Source organism: Mustela nigripes, chromosome 11, assembly GCF_022355385.1.
Source record: "Mustela nigripes isolate SB6536 chromosome 11, MUSNIG.SB6536, whole genome shotgun sequence".
Classification (NCBI taxonomy): domain Eukaryota; kingdom Metazoa; phylum Chordata; class Mammalia; order Carnivora; family Mustelidae; genus Mustela; species Mustela nigripes.
Genome location: NC_081567.1, coordinates 13,598,368 through 13,625,646, shown reverse-complemented (window position 1 = coordinate 13,625,646; position 27,279 = coordinate 13,598,368). Strand labels below are relative to the sequence as shown.

General features: G+C 50.8%; 1 protein-coding gene across 2 annotated transcripts in view; it reads right to left on the bottom strand.

Moving 5' to 3' along the window:
- The window catches only part of GALNT17 (polypeptide N-acetylgalactosaminyltransferase 17), a 417,968-nt gene that overhangs the window by 33,717 nt on the left and 356,972 nt on the right, over nt 1–27,279 (bottom strand). For both annotated transcript variants that reach the window (XM_059414740.1, XM_059414741.1), the window contains exons 7-8: nt 6,102–6,287; nt 3,319–3,456 (exon numbers count right to left, since the gene is read on the bottom strand). In XM_059414740.1, coding sequence (XP_059270723.1) covers nt 3,319–3,456; nt 6,102–6,287 — 324 coding nt within the window. The remainder of the gene's footprint in view (nt 1–3,318; nt 3,457–6,101; nt 6,288–27,279) is intronic.

The following is a 27,279-nucleotide window of genomic DNA, read 5'->3' as shown; positions in this document are numbered from 1 at the left end:
AGAGACAGAGATTTGCAAAAACAAATGTCTTCTCCCCTCCAAAAATCAGACTGTGATCTCTATGTTGACTCCATGGCCACCCCATTGTTCAGCAACAGAGACATCATTTACATCATGTATACTGTGCTTTATGTGAATGGCAGGCCCTGGAGCTGTTCAGTGCACAACCTGTGGAACTGTGCCCTTGCCATCTTCTTGAATTTTTCCATTTTTATTCTTTGTTTTTTAATACTATTTTTCTCCTAATTATATTAGTATATGAACCTTAGCAGCAATTGGGGAAACATTACAAAGTACTCCCCTAAAGACTGCCTGTCTCACTCCTGGAGGTAACTACAACCATCATCTCCATTTCCCCATTGCTATTTTCCTACTTGCTTCCAATCTAAAATAGTAGCCAATCCACTCCTATAATCCTGATTTTTTTTTTTTTTGAGAGAGAGTGTTCATGTATGTGCTCATACAGGCTGAGGGAGGGGCAGAGGAAGAGGGCAAGTAAGAATCTTAAGCAAGTTCTGAGCCTAGTGCAGAGCCTGAAGCTGGGCTTGATCTCAACCCCGAGATCATGACCTGAACAGATATCAAGAGACAGATGTTCAACTGATGAAACCACCCAGGTGCACCCCTGACTTTTTCCTTCTTAAGAATTATATCAGGAGCGCTTGGGTAGCTCAGTCGGTTAGGAATCTGCCTTTGGCTCAGGTCATGATCTCAGGGTCCTGGGATGGAGCCCCGTATTGGGTTCCCTGCTCCATGGGGAGCCTGCTTCTCCCTCTGCCTCTGCCTGCTGCTTCCCTTGACTGTGTTCTCTCTCTTTTTCTCTCTGTCAGATAAATAAATAAATAAATAAAATCTTAAAAAAAACAAAAACAAAAACACAATTATATCAACATTTTCTCATGTCATTGAAGTTTTGTACCCACCTTTTGAAATGACTGCAAAACACTTCAAACTATTAATATGGTCTATTTAACTAACCTTTAAGTTAGATTCAGAAATTTTGGTCCAAAATAAAAAAAATCAGTCACTGAGATGAACAATTACTCTCAAATCTTTGTCCTCATTTCAAATTATTTGCTTGGGATAAGAGCTGAGATGAAAGTGTGACTATCGTTAAGCCTTTTAATACATGTGGTTCAAACTGCTTTTTAAAAAGCTTGTTTCAATTTACACTCTCACCAGAGGATTTGTGGTTTTTCATATAACCAAGATCTAGCTGGCAGAGTGCCAACCTGTATTCCAAAAATGAATCTTTATTTGGTAGAAGAGAAAAACCTACTTCCATGTATTTTTAAGACATATTTTAATTTCTTTGATAGGAAGTCCATGAAAAGTTTTCATGTGTTTCCCAACGATCTGTGCTTCCTTGTGTACTTTATTTTTCTTCGGGGGATGTTTTATTTTCTTATTTAAATTAATTATTAAAATTTAAATACTAGAGCTCAGGATGTACTAATTGTGTTATCCACTCATTTACACTATTTATGGCAACACACTTCTAGTTTGCCGGGCCTTCTCCATTCGGATGATGTATGGATTATTTTAATATTTATAAGCTCAGATCCATTATCCGTTTCCTATGCATTTTCTTCCAGGGCTTGCTTTCTTAGAAGGCTCCGGCCCTTTCAGAGATCAGAGGCGCATGCATTTCCGCATGGTTCTATCATAGTTTCTTTTCTTTCATTGAACGCTATAGATCATCTGAAATACACTTCAGGATATGGTGAGCTGTAAGAATTTAAATTGTTTTCTTCTCCAAAGAGCTAGGCAATTCACCCGATTGTCCTATGAATAACCCACTCACTGTCTGTGTTCCTCCGCGACTCCTTCTGTTGGATCTCACTTCGAAAACCCAAAACCCCCAAATCACGCTTTTGTTTGGAATAAGAAAAGACCAGGCAGTTTGGACCTGTTAGTAGTCACTGCTGGGTGACAGCTACTGTCCTCAACCCTCCCCGGTGCACTGGTGTCGCCTTCCCCAGCCCCTAATCCAGATTCCGGCTCAGGGGCGACACCTCCCTTGCACCCTGATGGTTTAACCTGCAGCTGATTTCCCTCTTGTAAAAGGCATCGGGCACGGAGTAGGAAAATACACACAGAAAAAGGAAACACTCTGGCGAAGAGAGCCTTCTGAGTGTCAGCGTGCTTGTCACAGGGCAGCCGCAGGGAGCCCTGGGAAGGAACCCAAATGCTGGGGCTCGTGGGGTGTCCCCACTGGTCTGGCGCATCCGGCTGCCCGTGCCCTGACCCGACTCTGCCACCAACTCCTTGTCCAGACACACAACTCAAGGAAGCGACCAGGCTTACATTTAAGTGTGTTCTCAGCAGCGGTGCTGATGATATTTTAAAAATGGAAACCAGCCAGATGTCTATATTTTCAACAAAACACAGCCCACCCAAAGGTAGCATCATATACAATCGTTATTAGTGAGGCAGAAATGACACAGGAAAATATCCTTCGTATGGCATTAATAATTCAAATTTTTCCACAAGTGGATACCACGGGTCTAGGAATACAGAGACAGAGATGTACTTATAAAAAACATGTACATGTGTGAATTTAAAAAATGCACATGCCCACATACACGCACAGAGTGAAGACCAGCGTCAAACTGTACATAGTACCCACAAAATCAGAATGTCTTTGGCCAAGGCTGGCTTCATGACTCACAGGCTGACACTGCGGGTAATTTATTTAATTCATTTAAGTTCAGCTTCCTGATCAACAAAATGGAAACAATACTCCTACGTCATAAAGAGGGTAAACAGTGAGTTCACATGTGAAAAGCACATCCAAAGCACTCTGTAAGGGTTGATCGCTGTTATGATTTTCAAAATTTTCTACAATGCATACTACGGCATTGGTAATAAGAGAAAAGTCTATCTGCTTTGATGTTTAGAGAGGTGATGTCATCTCCTCCCAGAAAATCCAAGAACATCTGCCCTTCTGTTGGTGACAAGGGGCTCGACCCCGGCCTGAGCAATGGACGGCTCCAGGCACTGCCTGTCTTCATACACGACTTCCTGCTCAGTGTCTCACTTACAGGTCCTGGGGGGAACCTCACGAATGTCCAAACAGAACTGGTCACGCACTCCACACCCATAGGCAGAACCGGCCACCAGAGCCTTGGCCCATGCCCTCACTGTGACATGTATTACCCTGTCCCCGGCCAGCAGGTGGGAGCCCTGCTTCCAGGTCCTGCAGCTCCAAACCCCCTCTTGAAGGAGTGAAGACTCTATTCTCTATTCCTCCCATCAAAGCAGTCCGCAGCCTAATTCACAGCTACCAAAGCGGAGAGCAAGTGTGGTCTTAATTACCTCCCCGTACGCGACGGTGTTATTGTATCTTCTCATTTCCGGGTACACGTGGTCCAGGTACCACTGGAAATTCTTGCACTTTAAACTCTTCCTCAAGGCTCTTCTCTCGGACACATCGCCTATGTCAATCCCCGCGTTCTGAAAGCAGAAGCAAAGGCTTTAGGGACCGGGGTCAGGGCGGGGGATTCCGGCCAGAGGACAGGACAGGCGGCCTTCACCGACACCGTCCGGGAGAAACCTCAGATCCTGCCTGCTTGCTGGTACGTCGGCTCAAGGGAACTCACTCGATCGCAGAGCCTCCCCCCAAGCGAGACTGCTGTCCCCTGGCGTAGCCTGTCCCCTGGCAGCCCCCAAAGTCAATCATCCTTATCACCACGCGAGGCGACCCAGGGACACAGCGATGTTGACAACCTACGTCCCCAGCTCCGTCTCTCCCGCATATCCTCAGCGACTCCCAGAGCCAATTACTGGAGGAATTATTTGATTAAGACAAGGAAATAAACGCCTGGAACCACCTCCTGTCTTTCTTCTCCCTACCCGGGTGACTCTGCCCCTCTGCTGGCTCTTTGTGAAGTTCATTATACACAGAAGTGAAAATAATTTCCCACTGCAAAGCTTGTAATGATGTTCTAATGAATAATTCACTCTGCTTTTACAGAAATGAACCTGTAATGGGCTGCCGGGTGCTGACGGGAGAACAGCGCGGCTGAGGTGCGGCTCCGCAGGCTCCGCCGCAACAGGGCCGCGGACCAGGAGGCCGGCTGCCGGCTCTGCCACGACGGGCAACGGGCAGCCAGGCCGCCGCGCGGGGCCACGGCGAGTTCCCGTTGTTCCGTTAGCCTCCTTTCTTTCATCAGCCAAACGGTGATTTTAAAGGAAAAATCCCCTTCAAGGTAAAACTTTCAGAATCCAAAGGCAAACCTGGCCTGTGGTGTTCGAACTCTTGGTTTTACCGTGTTGAGCACAATGGAAGAGAACGGCCGTTTTCGAGAAGCGTGGGGGCTGCTGCTGGCCTGAGGTTGTTCAAGGAAAGCGCTGGGAGCCAGTCGGCAGCCCTGAACTCAGGACTGAGAACAAGGCCTCTGTGGGCGACAGCTTCCCACGCACCAGCAGGAACAGCAGTGACTGTGCTGGGGAAGAGTGGGATAAAGGCGCGAGCGCGCGTCCCTGGCCTGGCCGATGCTATGCGCAGGGCGTAAGTAAGTCACGTCAGCCTCCCAGAGCTTCAGTTTGCCCATCTGCAAAATGGGCAGCAGAGAGGTCCCTGTCAAGCCCGCATTTACTGATCCCTTAATGTTTGCTCTGCTCTCTCTGTTCTAAGCCTCGCATCTGTCTTCACAAGAGCGCAATGAGGTCTAAGCTCACAACCCCTTGCTGACGAGGAAACTGAGGCATGGAAGACTATGTCAGCAGCTTGTTATGGGGCTACACAAGATATTGCGAGTAAGGAACTGACCAAGCACCAGGGACATAGCAAGGGCTCAGCAAGCGTTGTCTGTGTTTATATAAATGATCACATGTAAAATCACTTCTGGCCTCCTGATACCTAGGAAGTGCTGTATGGCCATGAGGGGAGTGTCCATGTCTCAGAACATTATTTTAGAACTGTCACAATATGATAAACATTCTTCTCTTTTGTCCTCTTCATCTGTCATTCTTACACGTAGTCGGCTGCCTCTCTGCGGCTCTGGGCTCCAGCCTCCTGAAACGCAGAGGCTGCCAGATCTCAGTGGGAACAATTCCAGGCCACTCTCTCGGGGCATGGCTGAGACATCTAAGGTATGACTGAAGAGATAAATCCAGCCCTGGCTGAAGGTGCTGGTCACCCCACTGTGCTACGGACCTAAGTACATATCAGGAGCATTTCAGTACTCAGTACTCAAACTGAGTACACTGGTACTTAGATCAGGTACTGAGTGCTTAGACTGGGTACTGAGTACGCTGGTACTGAGATCGGGTACTGAGTGCTCTGGTACTTAGATTGGGTACTGAGTACTCTGGTACTTAGATCGGGTACTGAGTGCTCCAGTACTTAGATTGGGTACTGAGTGCTCTGGTACTGAGATCGGGTACCGAGTGCTCTGGTACTTAGATCGGTTACTGAGTACTCTGGTACTAAGATTGACTACCGTAGTGCTTACTACTTAAGCAGGTACTTCAGATTTAGTTCTCCCGATCACCCTAGGAAGGAGGACTTGCTGTGATTGCTATTTTTAGGAGAGGAACCTAAGAGACAGAGGCAAGAAATGGATTTGTTTGAGATTGCGTAACCAGTGGTTGGCAGAGCACGGACTCCAACCAAGCTGGGATACTGCCACTAAGCAATACTCCTGTGGGGTTTAGTGTTCCTGGCAGAAGAGGGAGGAGACTTGATGAGTCATGTAAACAGTGGGTACCTATGTCGTGGGGGCAGCTGGAGCTCCAGGACAGGGCACAGAGTCAGAAAATGATGGGGCCTGTACCAAACCCCTGGTACGGGATCTCTCGGATGCAGAGCTCGTTCAAGAGCAGGGCATCCGGATTACTCTACCATGACCGGGATTAACCCACAAGATCCTTCTACTCTTTGTAAATGGATTTTGAGGTCTCCACTATGCTGGTCCCCACATAAAGCAGGGGTTCTACCACCTGGAGGTCTGTGAACCCCCTCGAGATGCTCTTATAATTTTGCAAGTACAAGCACTTCTCTGGGGAGGAACCACCAACTGACTGAAGGGATCGGTGACCCATTAAACACCGGACCACTGGCCCAGGGTGATGGGGGAGAGCTGCTGCGTCCCTACCTCCAGGGGCAGGTTCCACGCTATGTACACGTGAGACTTGTAGTCGTCCATCCAGACCTCAGCAACCCGGAGGGCATTCCTCTTGGTGTAGAAACCAATGTTGCTGTTGTAAGGTTTCTTCTTCCGCTCGATGTGGGCCACTCGTGAGCAAGGCAGGACCTCCATGCTGCCCCCGCAGAGCCACACCTGGAGGCATAAAGGATTTTATCAGCCGGACAGAGAAATTCCTAGAGGCCACGGCCCCTCCCCAAGGCCCCAGGGCCATGGTCAAAAGACAGCACAAGTGAGAAATGCATTCTCATATATTTCAGGGTTGGTGTGTTACTGCAGTGTAGATGAACCTGACCTAGCTAACACGTGTCAAAGAGGGCTTGGGGGGACTTTTATAGGTACAATAGTTTAGGATGTGAAAACAGAGCTCTGGGTAACAGGCACCCATTGACCTAAGGTGCCCTTGGTGACGCATGGGTATTTTTAAGTTCTCAGTAGTGAGAAAGTGGCACCTGTGGAGTGTTTTCTCCCACCTGGCAGAAGCCATGCCTTGCAGACCTAGAACGGAAAATTCAAACTGAAAACCAAACCATCTTTATTCATATAGGCACAAAGTGTGCAATGGTCTACTTATGCATTGTTAATATGCTCTATCTTGGAGTCCCAAGAGCACAGATGCCCAGCCTTCTGGAACCATGTGCCCCAGTGTTACCACGTGCTGGCACCACTTGTTACTGCTGGAATACGGAGGTGGAAGGCTGAAGTGGCAGTTGCCTTTGAGGCATGCAAAAGCCCAAGGAAGTGACACTTGCTGTTCTCTGTGTGGGCATGGCAGGCACCCGGGCTCAGAAGGCCCAGCTTGAGGGGGAAAGCCAGACTATCCAACCTCTCTCAGCCCCAGGCAGGAAAAAGGAAGCATTTCTGATTGTTAAGAAGGACTGCTTTGTGGAAATAAACCACCTGATCCTGGTGGGGAGAGTGGACACAGAGGTTTCAGGGACCCAGACTGCTGTCCTGCCATGAGGATTGTGTACACTCTCCGTAAACAGAGTTCGGCTGAGCTGAGCCAGCAAGCACAGACAGCGCTGCTGGTCTCAAGCTGGGATACTTCAAGTCACTGCACCCTCCAGTGTCCCGGATCCCCTCTGCAGGATGCCGGGACCCTCTTGCAAGTTGCACACCACCCCTGGTCTTTATTGATCGAATTTGGTGGCAAAATCCACATGCATGTGATCTTCTATTTCCCAACTCTGGCTGCCCTACAGGGAGATGATACAGACGAGAAATTCTCTCTGTAACCATGAGCCCGCACGTTCAAGGAGGAGACTGTGAGCTAAGAGATTGGTAGAGAGCGGGCAATCCAGAGTAGTTTCATTAGGGACCTGACAATTAGTTCCCCCCCATGGGATGGCATGGCAGCTGCTGATAGTGGAAGGAAGCCAAGTCAGGGGGTGCAAATATGGCTAAAGGTTTATGGGGAATAAGGGTAAAACACAGTGGCAGAACTTCCAGGGGTTGCACAGGTATGCAGTGTTGGGAAGCTTTGGGATTCAGGGAATGAATGGCAAGACATCCCATGTTCATGGATCTGAAGACCCAATATTGTGAAGACAGCAGTACTTCCCAAACTGATGTGAAGACAACCCAATCCCCATCAAAACCCTAGACGTCTTCTTTGCAGAAATTAACAAACTGATCTGAAAATTTATGTGGAAATACAAGAGACTCAAAAAACCTTGAAAAGAACAAAGCTAGAAGACTTCTCTTCAGATCTCAAAATGTACCAGGAAGCTCCTATAATCAAGACAGTGTGGTTCCGGTGTAAGGACAGACAACAGGATAGAACTGAGAGTCTAGAAATAAGCCCTCACATTTATAACTGACTGACTTTTAAAAAAAGATTTATTTATAGAGACAGAGAGAGAGAGAGAAACAGAAGCACAAGGGGCAGAGGGAGAAGAAGAGAGAGAATCTGAAGCAGGCTCTACAATGATCAGGGCGCCCCATAACTGACTGCCTTTCAACAAGGATGCCAAGACAATTCAAAGGGGGAAAATAGTTATTTTCAACAAATTGTGCCAGACAACGCACCAGGGAATGAATTTTTGCCACCACCTCACTGCATGTATAAAAATTAACTTGAAGTGGACCAAAGACCTGAATGGAAGAGCTAAAACTGCAGAAGTCTTAGAAGAAAACACAAGGGCACATCTTCATGACCTACAGTTAAGCAAATGCTCACGAACAGACGAGTGGATAAATAAATATTCCATATGGTGGAATATTATTTAGCAGTAAAATAAATAAGATAGTGACACGTGCTATAGTATGGGTGAACCTTGAAAACATTCAGGGGATGCTGAGGGGAAGCGGTCAGTCACAATGGACAGTATACTACATGATTCCATTTATATGAAATGTCCAGTATAAGAAAACCCATAGAGACAGAAAGAAAACCGGTGGTTGCCTGGGGCTGGGGTGGGAGAAGGTGGAGTGGCTGCCAGTGGGCATGGGGCTTCCTTTTAGGGTGATACAGACGTTCTGATATTGATCGAGGTGATCACTGAAGAACTCTGAATGTACTAAAAAACACAGCTGTATACTTTAAATGGGTGAATCGTAATGGTGTGTGACTATCTCAATGAAGCCAGGACAAAAGCACACAGGCAGATCGATAGGTAGTCCACAGAGAGAAGGGGAAATGAAGACTCAAGGGACAGATTCCAGTTTGGGGAGCTAAGGAAAGGTGAAGTGATGAGGGCCAAGGCTGGGTTCTGTGAGGACCAGTTTCCGAGCAGGGATCACAGGCGCAGGTGTAGGAAGGGCCTCGGCAAAAGCCAGAAACCCAGGCGTAAGCACAGAGGTGCCAGGTGGGAGCAGAACCCACAGGCAGGCCGACTTGGTGCCAGTCCTGCGTAAGCAGTCCAGCCCAAGGTCAGGATAAACCAGGGTTGGGATCGTCCAAATTATTCCAGATTATTCTTGGGGGTGTGACTAGGCTTGGAAGGGCTGTCAGGTGGCCCTCCTTGCTGAGTGGGCTCAGAGAACAGAGGGCCAGGTCACACCCCCAGCCTCTTTAACAAGAGTGGGAGGTGGCGTGCCAGGCTGGGAGGCCGGCGGCAGGAACACGGGCTTCCTGTCCTGGGCTCTGCCCTGTGGATACCAGCTGGCACACTCAGGGGGCACCAACTCAGAGCCACTCAGCTCTTCCTGCATGATCTGGGGAGAGGCAAGGAGCTCTCAGACCGTTTAGTGTCTCAATGGTACAATGTTCTCTTGGGCCCAGCAAACCTAGAGTGAATCACCGGGGTTGGGCACTGGCCCGGATGCCCGTGACACTGTCACAGCGTGGCTCCTGGTGCCCCTTTACCTGAGAAGTGGGGAGGTGACCGTCAGGAGGTGTAGTAACTCCAGGAATAGGTATCAACTACTTCATTCAACCAGAAAATTCCACTCAGAGCCTACTTTCCAGCGCGGGAAAGACAGAGGAAGAAGGGCCGACACACAAGTCGCTCCTCGCGTGCGTGACGTTGATGGTCTTGGAAGGGAAACACAGGAACTAAATCATCACAGGCAGATGTGCACGCTCCGACAGGAAGCTAATTCCAGGAAGGAAAGCAACACAGTGCTGGAAAAGCCAGCATTCGCCAAGAGAGGGATATGGGCCCATCGGCTCAGAGAAAGTATCTCGACCTAGGACGGGTAAGCTGTCATCAGACGGCCCAGACTGAGCTAACTTGGTTGAAGAAGTTGGCCACGAGGACAAGAGCCCAAGCCTAGGGGCAGCAGCCCAGGCACAGTGGCCTTGTGTAGGGGGAGCCTACGCCCCTCGCACGTGGGCTGCGTTCAAGACGGCTGCAACAATCCCTCCCATGCTCCTTTCCATAAAGGGTTGGACCTACTCTTCATCCTCTTGGATCTGGGCTAGCCTTAAGACTTGCCCTGAGTTGTAGAACGTACTAGAAGTGATGTTTCACACTGTACAAGGCCAGGCCTTAGGAGGGTTTAGAATTTTTGCTTTCTCCGTCTCGGGATCCCGAGTCCACCATGCTTTGAAGAAGCTGTGGATGAAAGACCGTGGGGAGAAGGGGGTCCGGCCTGGCCTCTATCACGTGCCTTGGGCCTCGGTTGGACCGGACACCTCCAGCCAAGCCACTGACCGGCCACCGGCATGTGAATGAACCCACCCGTGCTGCAAAGAGCAGAAGAATCACCTAGATAACCCCGGCCCAAATGGCCAGACTCCAGAATGGTGAGCGAATTGGCTGTTCCTTTAAGCCGCTGGATGTGGGTGCCCGTAAACACCGACACGAGTTGAATATGCAGGAAACTGGAAAAACAGCCGAGGGTCTGTACCTCAGAGCAGAGCCTGACAATGAAGCTGGATGGACGGGCAGGGCTCCCGCCAGCCGGGCCTTAGACCCCACGGAGCAAACGGATCTTTGCTTTAAACGAGAAGCCACCGAAAGAGATGAATTTGAAAAAGTCACCCCAGCTGAAGTGTGGGAAAAAGGTTAGTGGCAAGGAGAGGGGAGGCAGAGGGGGCAGGAGGGTCTTAGTGTCATCCTGGGGAGAGATTCTGGTAGCTTTGGCTAGGACAGTGGAATAGAAGCAGAGGTGGACAGATTTGAGCTTTTTAATGGCAAAATCTTGGCCAATGGGCTGGAGGTGGCAGAGAAGAAGGACTCCTAGTCTTCCGCTCGGGCAGTGGGACGTAGCTGTGGCAGCATCATGTTCTGGGCCAGAAAGCCTGCCCAAGGCTACCCAGGGCTCTGGGGGCAAAAGAGCATCACAAGACGCAGCTTCCCCGCTCTGGACAGTGATGCCCCGGGAGAAGAGGACGCTGGGAGAAGGAAGTCAGTGAGTGCAGATGATTTCTGGTTTCTCCAGCGTTGCTCCAGAGAGAGCCTCTTCAAGGGCATGCTGGCTTAATTCCATCTTTTGATGCATTTCATTCATTCAACTCCTGTGTTTCATCAATATTTCAATAGCTCATGAGAGTCTTACAGACGACGGAGAGTATGTCACCGGATGGGGCAAGCCGGTATTTCCAGAACTATGCCTCGATCTCCGCCTGTCTGCTGGACTCCCTGAATGTTCTCTGTACCTCCCAGTGTCTCAAGTCCTCCCTTCAAGGGCGGGATTCGAAGCTGGCCCACATCACTGGTTCCCAAAACAGGCTATGACTCCAAATCACCAAGGGGTGCTTTAAATTTACCAATGCCTGGATCCCTCCCCGGACGTTACGAGTCACATTCTCCAGGGAGAAGCTGAGGTACCACCGGGTCTTTAAAAACGTCCCTTCCATGTAGCCAGGTTTGGGAACCACAGGCATAAAGCCATTTAATATCTATTCCGAGTCTATGGTTTCATGACTGAGGCCAAGAGAAGTTAGGATGTGGCTGACGAAAGCTCAGACCACCGGGCAGTGGTTCTGGGGATGCTGGGAAGAGATGCAGGATCGAATGTTCCGGGCACGGCCTGAAATGCTCTCCCCAGTGCCTCCATCACCAAGGAGCCTGGTCAGTAAGGCGGGGGCAGCGTGGCTGGTTCATTTGTATCACCTACTGTAGGCAGTGGCCTCTGAACATTTTTGATAGATATTTTCATCTAGAGAAAAAAAGAAAACAGTTGAAGCCCATCCTCCATCCTACTGAAGTCATCCATTTTAAATTAAATGCATGGGCTATCGCACTACTAGATTTTACCAATGATGAGTGTAGAGAGAGAAGTTTGAAATTGCACAGAAATGGAAGTGCTAATATATTCCTCTCGGGCCCACGGGTCCCACCTGGTGTGTCTGCCTTTGGAAACCACTACAGGAATTCAAATGCTCAAGGTCTAGTCTTCTTCTGCCACTTTCAGGAGCCAGCTGTTGCTCGAAAGCAGCAGAAAGTACAGCTCCGGAGCGAGTAGGTTTGTCACCAAAGTAATCTGGTGCGAATTTTCAATGGTGTCACTAGAGTATGAACTGTGAGTGCCACGAGAACATGAGAGCCACTTTTCCTGAGATGCTCTAGACACCATCGGGTGTGTGGGGGGGGCAGCTGTCTCTGGAAAAAGCCTCCGATACTGTTACAGAAGGGGGCCCAGGGCCTTCTGTGCCTCCCTCTGCTCCACACCCCTGTCATTCAGTTGGAACAGGAAGCTGCAGGATCCAGAAAGAAATCCAGGTGCCATCCTCGACCTCTGCTTCCCAGGCACTGGTCAGTCCATCACCAAGTCCTGCAGACAATGACTCTGCACTGTGGCTCAGCTGCAGCCCTTTCCACTCACGCCCACCATGACCACCGGACTACCACCTCCTCCACCGTCGCCCCAAGCTGCCACCACCTGGACCACAGCACCCACCTCCCGATGGCTCCATTCCATTCAGCTGGCCTCCACTCGGCAGCCAGAGTCCTGTGATCAGGTCACATCATTCCCCTGAACACTTTATGGGCTCCCACTTGCTCTCACAGAGGGAGGAACGGAATGAAGAAGAAAGATAGAAACAGTGTAGACAGACAACATGACAGACACAGAAATGGAAGTCAGAATGACCAAGGGCCTTTACGGAAACAGTCTAGACAGACAACATGACAGGCACAGAAATGAAAGTCAGAATGACCAAGGGCCTTTACTGCAGGACTCAACACCAGGAAGCTCTGAGTCTGCCCAATGTCTGCCTACAAACCCAAATCCACGCCTTGTGTTTCTGGGACAACGGCTCCCTGGCACCCTGGCTCATACTGCAAAACCAGCCCAGCTGAACTCCTCCTCTAGCACAAGCTGAAAGATGCTGAGGAGGAATCAACCCATTTATTCTCTAGTACGGGAAGGCCACACGATCCGTTTCTCCCACAATCTGAACACACTCATTTTATATCCCAACCCCAGGTTTGTCATCTATAAATGAGGGGGAAGCTATCACATTGGATCCTTTCAGCTCTGGTGTTCAGGGTCTGTGATTCCCTACACCATAGATCACAGTCCCAGGCTGGAGGGCCAGGGTCATCACCAGTGGAGGACACTAGCTTCCTTAGGCTGCCCATCCCCGTGTTGACTTTCTTGAGGAATAATCTTGAGACCCCGAGGAATCCCCCAACTAATGAATTCAGGCATGTTATCTAGACCACTGGATTATCTCTGAATCCAATCTCTAGGGTCCCTTCGGATTCCTGTGTGCACTTTCTATCACAGGCTGTCTCTAGGCACACACCGAAACTATTTTCTCTCTATGAACCAGTCAACACCCCCTGTGCCACTTACTGAGCAAATTTCTTGAACGGCATTTTCTTGTCTTGGTATAGGGTATAAAAGAGACGCTTCCAGATCTCAGATCTTAAACCATGGCCAAGTGTGTCCATCCTTTTAATTTGTCCGAAACTTATTTCTGGTGGGCAGCCATCACTTTCTTTTATTCTATTATCAGTTGTAGAGTTGTAGAGTTTCTCTTGGAGACCATCTTTCACACTCCATGAAATGAGTGAATCCCTTCCTAAGATGTTAAGGTGAGTAGAAAGTAAGATGGCTGCTGGTCTTCCTCACTCACTGTGGGGCCCTCAACATCCTAGTCTTTACTCCTGTGAGGACATACAGGCCAAGACGACCCATGGAGGTGTGGGTGAGTGAGTCTTCTGTGTCACTCTCATAGTCAAAACTGCGCATCTTATACCATCAAATGACAGTTTCTTTCCTTTGGGGGATATGGGCTATTCCTGATCTATGAGAATTAAAGAAAGAAATTAAGAGAAATTAATTAATTTTGTTCTGAATCCTCACACAGCCCAGACCAAGGCCAGTCAGTGTCTTGTCCAGGTCCTGCCCAAGTGACCCCCTAGACCTGCCTACTACCCTTGGGAAAGGAAGTGAGTAGGAGCATTAAGGGCAAGGGCAAGCTGTCAGGAGGCATTAGTGGGCTTGTTTGAAGATGAACTGTAGAGAGCAGAAAGGGGTCAAAGTCAGTAGCAGACAATTACCAGCAAGATCCAAGTCTAAGAGAGACTAAGAGATGCTGTAGAACATCCAGCAAAGAGTCCAGCTGAACGTTAAGGTGATGCAAAACAAGGAATGAGTCAACCCACAGGACCACAGGCCAGAGAGCACATCAGATCTCGCTGAAGAGGGAATCTTAGTAGGCTGGGGTCTTTGTTTTTTGCTTTTTCTGTTTCCTTAATATATAATAGTTCTATTGAACTATAATCCACATACTATAAAATTCACCTGTTTAAAATGTAAAAATTCCATGGTTTTAGTACAGTCACAGAATTATGCAATCATTATCACAATCAATTTTAAAACATTTTTATCACCCAACTAGAAACTCTATACTCACCAGTCAGCCCCCCTCACCACCACCCACAGCTCTAGATAATCACTAATCTACTTTTTGTCTCTATGGATTTGCCTATTCTGGGTATATCATATAAAGTAATTACACAATATGTGGCCCATTGTGGCTGACGTCTTTCACTTAGCATGATATCTTGAAGGTTTACCCATGTTGTAACGTATACGTGGTCTTCATTCCTTTGTATGGCTGGATACTATACTACAATTCGTTTATACAGTCATCCATTCACGGACACTTGGGCTTTTTCCATTTTGACTGTTACGAATAATGCATCTATGAACATTCATGTATAGGTGTTTATATGGATGTGCACATATTTTCATTTCTCTTGGGTATATCCCTAGGAGTGGAACTGCTGAGTCATATGGTCATTCTATGTTTAATCTCTTGAAAAGCTGCTAATCTCTTCCAAAGTGACTGCACTATTTTATATTCCCACCAGCAGTATAATGAGGGTTCTAATTTCTCCACATCCTCACTAACCTTGTTAATGCCATTTTTTTTTTTTATTATAGCCCTTCTAGTGGATGCATCTTGTTGTGTTGTGATTTCCATTTTTCAGATGGCTAATGATGTTGAACATCTTTTCATGGGCTCATTGGCCATTTGTATATCTTCTTTGGAGAAATGTCTAGTCGGGTCCTTTGTTCAGTTTTTAATTGGATTGTTTGTCTTTTCATTATTATCAGAGGCCACATGGAGAAAATGAAGTTGGCTTCCAGTGTCATTTCTCTCCTTCTTTTCACTCTTCATCATCCAAAGGCTCCAGTGTTCAAGGTCTCCTAAATTATTCCCTCCCTGGTTTGTGTGTAGAGCTGGCATGGAGATGGCCATAAGGTACAGAAAAATGAACCAGGCAGCAGAGGCCAAATTCTTGTTCTACCTCCTCCAAAGTCCAGCTCTGTGATGTTAAGCAAGTCATTTTCCTCTTTCCTCCCAGGCTTAAGGCTTCCTCACCTATAAGATGGAGTCAGACTATCCACCTGCCTCCAACACAGAGCCATTATGAGGGACAATGAGGTTGTGGATGTAAAAATGTAGGGACACTGCTGAGTCTTCCATCCTTTCAACGGGAGACAACTGATACGGTTTCTGGGCTTGGACGCAGGTCTCAGACTGCATATTTCCAGACCTTGTTCCGCTGCTTACTGGTTGACCTTATGCAACTTAGCCTTTCTATACCCCAACGTCCTCCTCTGTATCCTCTGTATAGTGAAGGATAATAATGGTCCTTGCCTCTCTGGGTTGTTGTGATATTTAAATTAGATGTGTTATTTGTCAAGTGCTTAGAGCAGTGAGTGGCTCCAAGTTCTCAATACACATTATCTAGGCCATCACTGTTATCATGACTCCGAGGCTAGATTTCTGATGCCATACTCTGTCTGTGCTCCCGGCCCCCACTGAGAAGAGGGTGGGCTGGGCTGAGTTTCCAGAGGGTTTTTCCATGACTGGGCACTGAATACACTGGCAGGACTGACATGCTGATGAGCTGTGCTAGCTTATCCAGCCTGAGAGTCTCCCCAAAATGTCCAGCTCTGTGTCCCAAGTGTGTGTGGGGGGGATTGTGCCCCTCAGTGACCTTGCCAACGCTCTCCCTCAGGTATGTGTCTCTCCCTAGCCTCCTCTCCTTGCTCTAGCTCCAGGAATGGCCACTATAGGGGACCAGAATATGCCACCCTGAAATATGCCTCTTTGTCATAAAGGTTATTTTGAGCTGATTATTTTGAGAAACAGCAGACACAGAAGCTCTGAAAACAGAAGAGAAGTTCCCCTTTTGTAAAGGAAAATTACATTTATAAAAAATCTCCATTTGCAAGGGTGCCCCACCCTTTTTATATCAGGAAGAGACGGATGACTCCAAATCACAAGGGACTCATCCACGAAGACAGTACTGACTTAAATCTGCATGACAAACCTTACCCTTAGTTACAGTACTTTTCCTGGTCCCCTTCCCACCACGGGTCTCCTCCACAACCCTCTTCTTTTGTTTTAGCTGAATATGGTGTTCGAGCTCAAGTTCTAAGCCACCTCTTGGAGTTTACCCATCCTTGAGTTTCTCCCAGGTATATATGAGATGTTAAGAAATACCAGTTTGCTTTTCTCTTGCTAATCTGTCTTTTCTTACAGGGGCCCTAGAAGAGTAGAAAAGATTTTTTTCCTCCTCTACACCAACCTCATCCACAGGGTCTGTAACTGCTCCAAGGGTGACCATCGGTGTCCCATGCTGTCCATCCTGGTCTCTCGCCAAAGAGGCAAGCCAGCCAAGTAAGTTCTGCAGCCCAAGACCATCCATGAGCTATGCAACATTATTCTCTGATGTCTTACGGGATGGCTGTTGTTTGCAATTTATACCTGGCTTTTCTCTAGATGAGAATGACACATAGGCATTCTAATGGGAGAATTTTAAGGGAGTTGACCAGTCAGCCAGCCAGGAAGAGGTACAGGGAATAAAACTTCCCTGTTAAGGCCTCCAGTCTATCGTAAGCAAGCTTTCTCCCCAGTTCATAGGCACATGTATCTGAAGTAACAGGAGACTTCACTAACATCTCTTTGGAGAAAAGTAAACATAATGTTCTCTATATTTTGTCATGTAGACTTGGAATATAAGAGGGAAAAAAAATCTTACCCTTTCAAAAAAGATAGCAGAAGAAGAGAAGTCTAAGAGCCCGGACTTCAATAAACACTCTGATGTGTTCCTGTGGTTTGTGACCAGCACCTTGAGATTCTGGATTATAAGGTGTTCTGGGGCCACACAAGCTCCTGCAGTCCCCATGACCATCTCCCAAGCAGAAGCAAACTTAACTGAACTTCAGCTCCAGGACCTTTGTTAGCATGAGCTCCTCTCATGGCCTGACCTATGCACTGGACCCCACAGAACCTGGATGCCCTGCCCTGGGGACCTCTCCCACCCCCTCTCTTGGGGAATGAAGCCCTACACCTCTGGAGCTGGTTTTCCAGATGTCTCCTTCACATGGACACAACTTCTTCCTGGTATCAGACTGAAGTCACTCTGGAAGCCAGGGAAGCCCACATACATTGGTAAAAGCATAACACAAATTATGTAAATGACCACATTCAGTAATCCAAGTGCAGGCAAATTTTAGCCTTTTGTCTGCTGGTAAATCTGTTTGAAACAACATAGATTTCTGACTAAGAGAACATTTAGTTTGTTACCCTCATCCTACCAATCTTTTTTGGGTAGATAACCCACTTTGGGTAGATAACCCATTTCCCAAAGCACAGGCTCATTCTCTTCAAAATCAGGACACCCAGAGGTGCCCCTGCTCCTCCATGCTCCTCTCTGCCATCCCAGGGACGGTGAGCTGGCTTTTCATGGTTGAAATGTCTGTTCTATCTCCCTAAGTTGCACAGATGCATAATGGCTTTCCTCCTAAAGTCCTTTAACAAAATCTCAATTTCAATCTTCTGCTTTATTTATTACCATTTCTTAGAAATCGGATTTATAAACATGGACCTCAAGACATCTCAATGTAAGCACCACGGTGGCGAGAACCTCTTACGTGGATTCCATTTCCAGGGGATGCAGGTCATTCCTCTTAATACACGACAAGGAATTAAAAGGAAGCTTGGAACATGACACGGGATTTAGAGGAGGAAAGAAATGCATTCACATGGAAAGCAGCTTGATTTATTGTGCATGGAAGATGGGTGGGCTTTTTCCTTTTCTTTTAATTTTTTAGGTTGATGCTTATGTGTTTGAAATAATAATATTGGGTGGGAAAACAAATAATATCAGGCCTATACTCTCAACAGTTTAAAATTCAGCCTCCCCTTGCTACCCAGCCTGGTAGCCTGTTATTGTCAGGGAGGACCCGAGGTTCTGTGTTAGGAAAAAAGCCCCAAGCAGCCTCAGTCGCACACCTGAGGTTGTCCTGGCGTGTCCTGGCCCATCTCCTTTGCCTTCCCCTCTTTCCTTACCACTTAGGGCTTCCCTGCCTAGACCTTCCCTCACTCCTGTTTCTCTCCTTCCATGACCGCCCTGCTCACACACTCCTTCCTTTGGACAGTCCCTCCTTTTGCAAGAGCAGTTCCCACTAATTAAGTATTAAGCATTTATCCCTCTGCATTCCCAGCCTGATGCTTTCAACTTGTAATAATTTACCTCCTTTGGTCATTCCATTCAATATCATCTACACATTTACTAAGACCAGAGCTCAGAGCCAAATGCTGCCAGGGATCTAAAGAGAATTTAGATGTGCATCTTACACACCGTCTTTGCTCTTTTCTCAGAACTTAAAATTAGAGTTCCAGGAAAGTGTTGAAGATTGCCTTAGAACTCTGGTGTAGAAGCAGCCAGGGCGCTGGTGGGGGGAGTGTTAACATGGAATTAATTCCCCTCTCTATGTATCCGTGTTCTACTATCAGTTAGCCTGAGATTTTGCCAGGATAGAAAAGGAGCTATTAGGGCACAAACAGAGGTAAACCACGCTTCACCACAGGAGCAAAGTGAATTATATTTAATTCTGGATCTCTAATACCGAATGTGTTAAACCAGAGCTTTGAGATCAGGTACAGCGCTCTGGAAGGAGCCTGGAATGTCCACATGCTTCCAAGAAAATCCTATCACCGTGGTTCAAAAGGTTCTCAAAGGGTGTCAGTGCTCTCTCCAGAGCACCATCGCGCAAACCAACTTGGTCTGGGCTAAACGAAAGGCTTTGCCAATGACCACTCCCAGAAATCTACAGAAGGGGACAGCAGGTACAGGGCTGCCTGTGGTCTGGGACCAGGATGAGCAAGAGGCCAGGAGGGACCAGCCTGCCATAGCTCCACCAGACAAAACAGTCCACCCACCCACCCTTAGCTGTCATAGAAGAAGGACTTCCCACTCACTATAACACGGCCAGTAGGGCATGTGGTGCGCATGGGAGGGGCAGGTTGGAGATAATGACCCAATGGCCCTGAGGAGACCAAAGGCCACTGATGCTGGGGCAGGGGACACAGACCTCACCATCGCAGCACCATGAGTGCCCATGTGCATGTTTAGCTTTTGTCAAAGTGCAGACCCATGACTGGATGTTGGCTCTGTGGTGGCTGGCCCTGCCCTGCCTGGCTGGACAGACCCTCAGCTCTCTTGTCCTACCCCAGGTGGTCAGGCCTGAGCACGCCCCAGGGGGCACCTGCTGTAAAATGGTGTCCAGTGCTCACAAAGGCTCAGAGCACAAGGACAGCCACTTGGGAGAAAGGCAGATCCACCACCCCGAAGTCCACAATGACCTGAGGCAGCTCTCCGGAGACTGGGACCACAGACACCTCCTGGGACACCTCCTGGGAGAAGCCAACAGGGCCACGCTGGGGATGAGATGCGCAGGGCTGCGGGATCTGGCAGGAAGCCAGCCTGTGGTAATCGGGGGATGAAAAAAAAGTCGCCACTCAAGCTCTTCCTCGCCGGCTCCCACAGGAGCAGGATGAACGGGGCCTGGTGGGCTCCAGCCTGCCTCGCCACCGCGTCACTATCTACAAATGGTGGCTTTGGGTGTTGGCAGAGGGACAGCATCACAAACACACCGGCGTTACTGATGGGGTCGTGAAGAAGCACGGTGTGGGTGTAGGGACACTTCTATCCCTCCCTCTGCTTCTCCTCCGCCTGCGGACTGGGAGCCACATCAGTAAATGAACACACACTCAAGTTCCCAGGCTCGGCAGAGAGAGAGAGAGAGAGAGAGAGAGAGAGAGAGAGAACACTGTGAGCCGTATGTAAACAGAATGAGTCCACCTCCCCCTGCACTCAAAAGATAAAGACCTCGAATGCCTCACAGACAGCCGATTAGTTAGCGAGAAGGTTCGCGGCTGAGGCTGCTGATGCGCTGGGAGCAGCCCCGGTCCTGCCCGCCTGAGCCGGGTCTCTCGCGGCTTCCTGCAAGGCTGGAGGCTCACAGAGTCCTTCTGGTGACTCCACAGCAGTCCCTTCTTTTTACATAAACTGCCAGGAGCATCAGGTCATTTTTAAAATGTTGGACCGGTAATTGAGTTAGAAGCCTCAGATGTCAGGGGAATGTGAGGTTTTTGAAGCGGACGCCGAGCTGTAAGTCAGGAAAGGACGGAGCACTGGGGCCCGGTACCTCGGGCACAAAATGGCTGACCCAGCAGTTACTGATAGTCAGTGGGGACCCGGGGCAGTAACCGGAGGGACGAGGAAGCTGCCAGCACAGTAGAGTCTGAAGACCAGAGATTACACGCCTTCATGCCATTCAGTGCCCTTGGGGTGCTGGGCGATTCAGAGCCGAGGAAAGAGACACGGATCTGGTTCACTTGGGTATCGCCACAAAAGGAAACTCGCCATTAGATGACCTTCCTCAGTGCACTTGGGCCCGGAGCTTAGTGACATGAAGCCCGATGAGTCACCACACCAGCAGGTTCCACAGTCTTTCCAACTCTGTGTCAACATTTGGACTTTGAACAGCACATGAGAGGGGACTCTCACAGATGGAGGAAACGAGGGATCTCAGACCTTTTTACTGAATTCCAACATCCATTTCGGTCCCTAGAAGGGGCAGGGAATCATGCAAGGCTCTCAGTGAGCCCGTGACCATCCTTCGACAGACCTAACCCAAGGAGGACATCAGCCACGGGAAAGGTCTGGGCAACTGCTGCCAGCGTAGACTCGTTCTTACCAGTGTGTGTGAGCCTGGAGACGTGCCACCCGAGGCCTCACACCATTGCTGCTCCCTTTGACCCATGGCATGGGGACCCCGGAAGCCACCTGCTGAAGGGGCAAGAGCCACGTGTGGAAGGAGCCCAGGGCCCAGGATGACCACGAGGAAGGCTCCTGCCAACCGCGACCACCCACCATGGGTTTTCATGAAAATCTCAAGCCAGCCACCGAGAGTTAGAGGTTGGCTGTTTCCGTGCTCCGAGTTCCATGCCCCAGATACTCCCTCTCCCCTGGTTTGGCTTGTGAGTGTAGAGAATTTAAGAGATATACGGGAACCGCACGCTTGAATGGGTTAGATGCCCTGAAGCAAGCAGCCTCACGGAGGCTCTTCCAACCCAGTAACTGTGTTTGTTTCTCTCTTCCTCAGCTTCCATGGATGCTGGATATTGCACATGGATATCGAAAGTGTCACTTAGGTGCCCTCTTCCATTCTCCTCTCCGTTCCGTGGGGCCAGATTCACACTCTGGAAGTCGCTGGGAGAACAGCCCAGCAGGGCAGCTGGTAAAGGGAGAGGTTCCTTTAAATTTTTAAACCGTGCTGCTTTGTTCTTGCTCTCCGAACGCCGTGTCCGGCCTATCTGCTAGGCCTGGGGTCTATTTGAACAATTCTGAAATGTCATCTCCTACCTGCTGACTTCGGCTGCTGCGAGCCACGGGCGGCCCGGCTCCCACAGAGCCCGGAGGCGGGACGCGCACACACGACCCGTTCACCGGGGGCCGGGTCGAACAGAGAGCCGGCTTGACTCAGATACGTCTCTCCACTCTCCGGCTCAGAGAAAACACGGGGATGACGCCGTCTTCTCTTGGACACACGTCCCTTTTTCCCTTTGCAAAGATGCGGGGGGTGGTGGGGCCGGGTCTTGACACTTGTAGACAGAGCGCCACCGCACGGCATCGATCCTGAAACCTTAAAGAACCATCGGCTCAGGGTCTCTTCCGGGGCCATCTGAGCCCTTTGTCCCGGAGCATCGGAAGCAGGAGCCACCCTTCGATGGAAGTTCTCCACGTCGGACGTCCCCAACAGATGCCATGGGCTCTTGTGTTTTCCGGGCACCCCTGGGCCCCGGGAGGAGTACACAGGGAGTCGGAAGAAATCGTGTCTGTTGGGGGCTGAGCTCCATCCCCCACCTCCCTCCGGCCTCGCTGGCACGCTGAAGTCCTAAGAATGTGACTGTACTTGGAGAGAAGATCTTTAAAGAGGGAATTAACAAAGGGCGGCCCTGACCCCGGAAGACGGGGTTCGCGTGAGAGGTGGACGGGAGGACGCGGACACGCACGCGGGGAAGACACGCGAGGACAAGGAGACAAGATGGCGTCTACAGGCCCGGGACAGAGGTGTCGGGAGGCGCCTCGCTCTCAGACTCGCAGCCTCCCGAAGCGTGAGAAAGCGGATCTCCGTGGTGAGGCCCAGCCCCGCTGTGGTGTTTGTCACGGCAGCCCGGGTGCACTAACGTGGTCCGCGCCTACACTGCCCCAGCTCACGACAGGGCGCGGCCCTGGGCGCACCCACCTGAGACAGGTCCCTAGAAGGTTCTGGAGAAGCTAGAAGAAAGTCTGTGAAAGAAAACTTTTCCTTCAAAGCATGCAATCTTGAAAACCGTGGAGCGTTCAGCTGCCCACGGCACCTTCTGGTTTGAGCTTGGAGGCCCACTGCGGGAAACCTCAAATCCTCTCTCCGAAGCAGAAGAGCCCTGCTCAAAGTCCCTCCATCGGGAGGAAAATGGCTTCTGGCCCGCAGATGGGAAGGGGCTTCTTCGCAAGATGAGATGCTTGCTTTCCTACACAAAGCGGGGGTAGCCAGGAGTAACGCGGGACTCTCCCCACCACGGAAGGGGCATCAGCAGACCGCCCCGGACTCGCAGCGACGGGCCAGCTCCATTCCGTGGGGCAGGGGACGGCCGATGCTGGCAGGAGCCCCTCTGAGTCAGCCACACGTGACCGCCGGGATTCGAGCCCCTCCAAGCTTTGGGAGCCGGTCTCGCGGTCACTCCATGACCGCCGCTTCCCTTAGCAGCCCCAGAGTCGCGGGGCTGCAAACGGAACGTCACCAGCGTCACCACAAACAACGGCGGTCGACTCGCCGCGTGTCAGCCCCCCACGTGCTCTCTGCGCACCAGCACTTACTTTCTTTCTCCCAGCAGGCCTGGGCCCTCGATGAGGAAACTGAGGCTCAGAGAGGACAGTGAGCGTGCTGGGGGCACACACTTCTGGAGTGAGGGGCCCGAAGGCAAACTGAGGTCCACCGGACCCCCATATGTGCGCCCGCCCATGCACATTTCCAGAAGTTGAGAAGACCCTGTCTCTGAGATGGCCCCTCCCCACTTGTACCAGGCCCACTTGTGAGGCCCCAGTACTGGGGTACAGACGCTCTAAGTCAGAGGTCTCTGAGTAACAGCTCTGATCTGAGCTGACTGCACCCTCATCACCGGGGAGCCTTGAAAGACACACACATCCAGGTCCCGGGCCCCGAGCTGCCGGTCCAGCAGCCTCTGGGAAGGGCCTGGCATCTGCATTTTAACGAGCTTAGGGAATCCACTCGTCGCGAGCTGTGCGGAGATCCTAAAACCTTTGCACCGGGGACACCTGCACAGTCTGGCGAAGCCTCCGGAGCCCTTCTCAGAGTAAAAGTGCCTCCATGAAGCCAAATGCACAGAAACACACAGGAAATAAATTAGGTGGAAATACTGTCTTCAAATTTTTAAAAAGCCATGAGGCAGTAACCCATACGCCTCTTTAACACATTAAGTAACAAGGTCCAGCGTGAATCTGAATTCAGACAGGAGGATCCCTAAGTATTTCAAGGCGTCTGTACAAAGTGGGACACAGTATGCCCAGGTCTGTGATTAGCACCGGAGACAAAGCCCAGGTGTGGCTGGTGGTGTACGGATCAATTATTCTCTGTCACTGTGCACGCTCACAACCAGTCATCACTGAGATGATCGCCAGTGCCAGGTGCAGGTTAGTAGACATACGATGTGCATTAGGGATGCCTGGGGCCTCAGTCGGTTAAGCGTCCAACTCTTGGTTTCAGCTCAGGTCTAGATCTCAGGGACCTGGAATCCGGCCCTGCACTGGGCTCCACACGCAGCGCGGCGTCTGCTGGGGTTTCTCTCTCTGCTCTCCCTCTGCCCTTCCCCCCACTCACACCCCCCCCCCCGTCAAATAAATAGATAAATCTTAAAAAATAAAAGAAAAATAATGCTATGTGTTTTATATTCCTGACCAAATTTGCATGCCCGTGGATTTATCACAGGACTCCACGGAGATGGGCGGACCCCAGGCTGAACGCTCTTGTTCTGGGCCAGGGCCAGTTACGAAATCGGCACCACTCAGGATAGGAGTGCCAAGGGCTAGCTCTCCACGAACACGGGCCTTACAAGAGGCAAAATCAAGCCAAAGAGGCGCTTGATTTCCATCGGCAAAGCGAGATCCGACCGGAGAGTCTCCTTCCTTCCTCGCCGAGAGACTGTATCAAATGACTGATAGAAAAATTAATCATCCCTTGTGGAACAGCAGCCACGAGAAATCACATGCATGCAAATCTTGTGGGGAAAAATGTTGCATGATTTATCTTGTTGTCAGCGTTCTTGTATTTCCAAGATGAAAGTTATCCCCCCCCCACTCTTGCTTTGTTTTGCACTTATCCTAATTTTCTAAATAACATGGTTTCCAGATTGCGAGACATGATTATCCTTATTCAGAGCAAACGGTGCCGGGATGTATTCACGGAAAGGGCTGCGTTTCCCCGTAATCAGCCCCCCTCTCTGTCGCCTTGTCAGAGCGCGGCCCGCTCTGATGAGATTCCTAAAGGTTCAGCCAGATAAAGCAATAACGAAAAGCTCCATGATGCTGCACGAGCACCAGAGAGTCTGCCGGTGCTGAGGACGGCAGGCTCCGTGTCCTGACAACCCCTGAATAGCTCAAGGCATCTCCTGCTGGCTGCCTTCGGCTGTGTGCTGCGGGACAGTGTTTCTAGGCTGCTCACAATTATTTGTCTCCACGGCAGAGGTAAGGAAGTTCACGTTCACCTGCCACGGGGAGCCGAGACGCCCCCACGGACCTCTTGGAGCAACTACTCTCCATCAGAGCGTCTGGAGGTGGAACCAGCCCCCAGAGGAGGGTGGACAGCCGTCCATCGGGACACCAGAGGGCATCCCCAGGACACCTGTGGACGCAGCCCAGCTCAGTTGGGAGGAGAAGGGGAGCCACCTTCCAGATGCCCGCGTGGAGACGGGAGCGTGGCCGTGGAGGCACGGCTTCATCCTCAGGACGGGCTCGTGCAACCGTCCTGCATCACTCCGCCTGCTTTTCTGCGGACGGCTTGCGAAGCGATATTCCCCTCTCCCATGAGGCCACGGGCCTAGGGCCTCAGCAGCCAGACTTAGCGGCCTCACCATCCACTGACGTCATGGGACCCAGACTGGGAGCTCAGAAGGTCCGTCTCACCACCTCCATCTGTCACCGCGCCCCAAGCCTACACTTCCAGGCTCGCCTCCTCCACGGCCCCCGAAAGACGTCACCACACGCTCTCCTGTCCATTCTGACCTCAGCGACAGCCCCCACCCTGCCCGTACCAGGTACCAGGGCCTCCCTCTCCTGTCCCCTTGGCCCATCCAAGTCCCACTCACCTTCCCAAGCCCCGGGACCCTCGCTAGAAAGCACCGCCCTCTCCCTCCGAGGGAGGGACGGCCCCCTCTTCGTTTTAGAACACTGTTTGTGCTACGGTTTCACAGATGGAGCAGATGGTCTAAGATGCCGGCTGTGCACGGGGACACTGTGTGATTCCCGTTCGTGAGCTGCATACGGAGCCGGAGCCGGTGCTGGGACAAGTCCCACCCTCCCCGCCCCACCCCCCGACCCCCGCTCCCAGGGACGCCCCCGCTGCGTGCAGAATGACCCACTCTGACCTCAGGCTTTTCCTCTTCTCTTCCGGTTACTCTTACTCACTCTCACCCGCTACATGTGTTCAGAAAGGAGGGCCTGGGGCCACGGGGTGCTTGTGACAAGAGCTAACAAGAGCAGAGGACCGAGAGCCGACACCTGTCTGAAGCGCTTCCCGGTTACTCACTCATCACCAACTCGCTCACATCCGCGGCGGCGAGGTATGTGCTATCCGCTCCTCACTTTAGAAACAAAGAAACTGAGACAAAGGGGGGGGGGCGGTGTCCTAACTGGTTTTCCTGGCTTCCTACCTGCGTGGTGTCCCCAGTCACAGAGATAAAACTGACCTCTCCCTCCGAACCAGAGCCCACAGTCTGAACCGCATCCTCGGCTAACTCCCACGCCCGGCCCGTGTTCCCCACACCCTCCGTCTCCCGGGCCAGAGACCAGGTGTCCAGGGATAGTCTCTCTGCCCCAAGGCCGGCCTGAGCCCTTCAAACTAGGCCACCAGAAGCTGTTTGTCCTGCTTTGTCCCCCTGGAAACCCAGTCGCCTCTGCGTCCTGGGCAAACCTGGCCCTTCCCCCTGTGTGGGGTGGAAAACCTCTTATTTCTGGGGAACTAGGAGTAACAGACTTTTCTCTCAATGGCGCTAACCTTTCTGAGTGACCATGGGGTCCCCTCGATAAGTTAAGCCCCAGGTACGCACTGCCGCGCCCCGTAGAGGCCGAGCTGGGGGTCGGAGCCCTTGTCGTCTGCCTGTGCCCTGCCTCCTGCCCCGGGCCTCCTGCGCAGCTCCCCTTGCCTCTGCCTTTCTCTGTAGCTCACGGTCCCTTCGCGGTCACTTCGAAGCTCCCTTGCTCCCTCTGCACCAGGGCCTTCTGCGTGCTCTCGGCAAGGCCACGGCCATCGTGGATCGGACCGACAGTCTGCGTCTTCTGGACCAACACCCAAAGCACTAAATACTGCTGGAGGAGAGTCACCTGAGCACTGGTTGTCCCCGTGAACGGATGTGCTCGGCCCTCGAGACGACCCGGATGCTGCCGGAGGAGCAGAGCCTCCCGGGAGCTCCCGGTTGGTCCTCGCTGCTGCGATTTCGGGCTTTTCCGTTTGCTCTCAAACCTCCAGCCTGCCCTCACTCTCGGCTGCTCACATGACCTGCATGTCCCCGGCAAGCGGAGGCCATCGGCGGGAAGCCACTCTGCCCGCGTCACTGCATCACTGCCTCCAGCCTGGCCTGACCCCCGCTTCTTCCTGCTATGGGGTGGGGGATGCGCCTTCATGTGTCCCTGCCACCCCC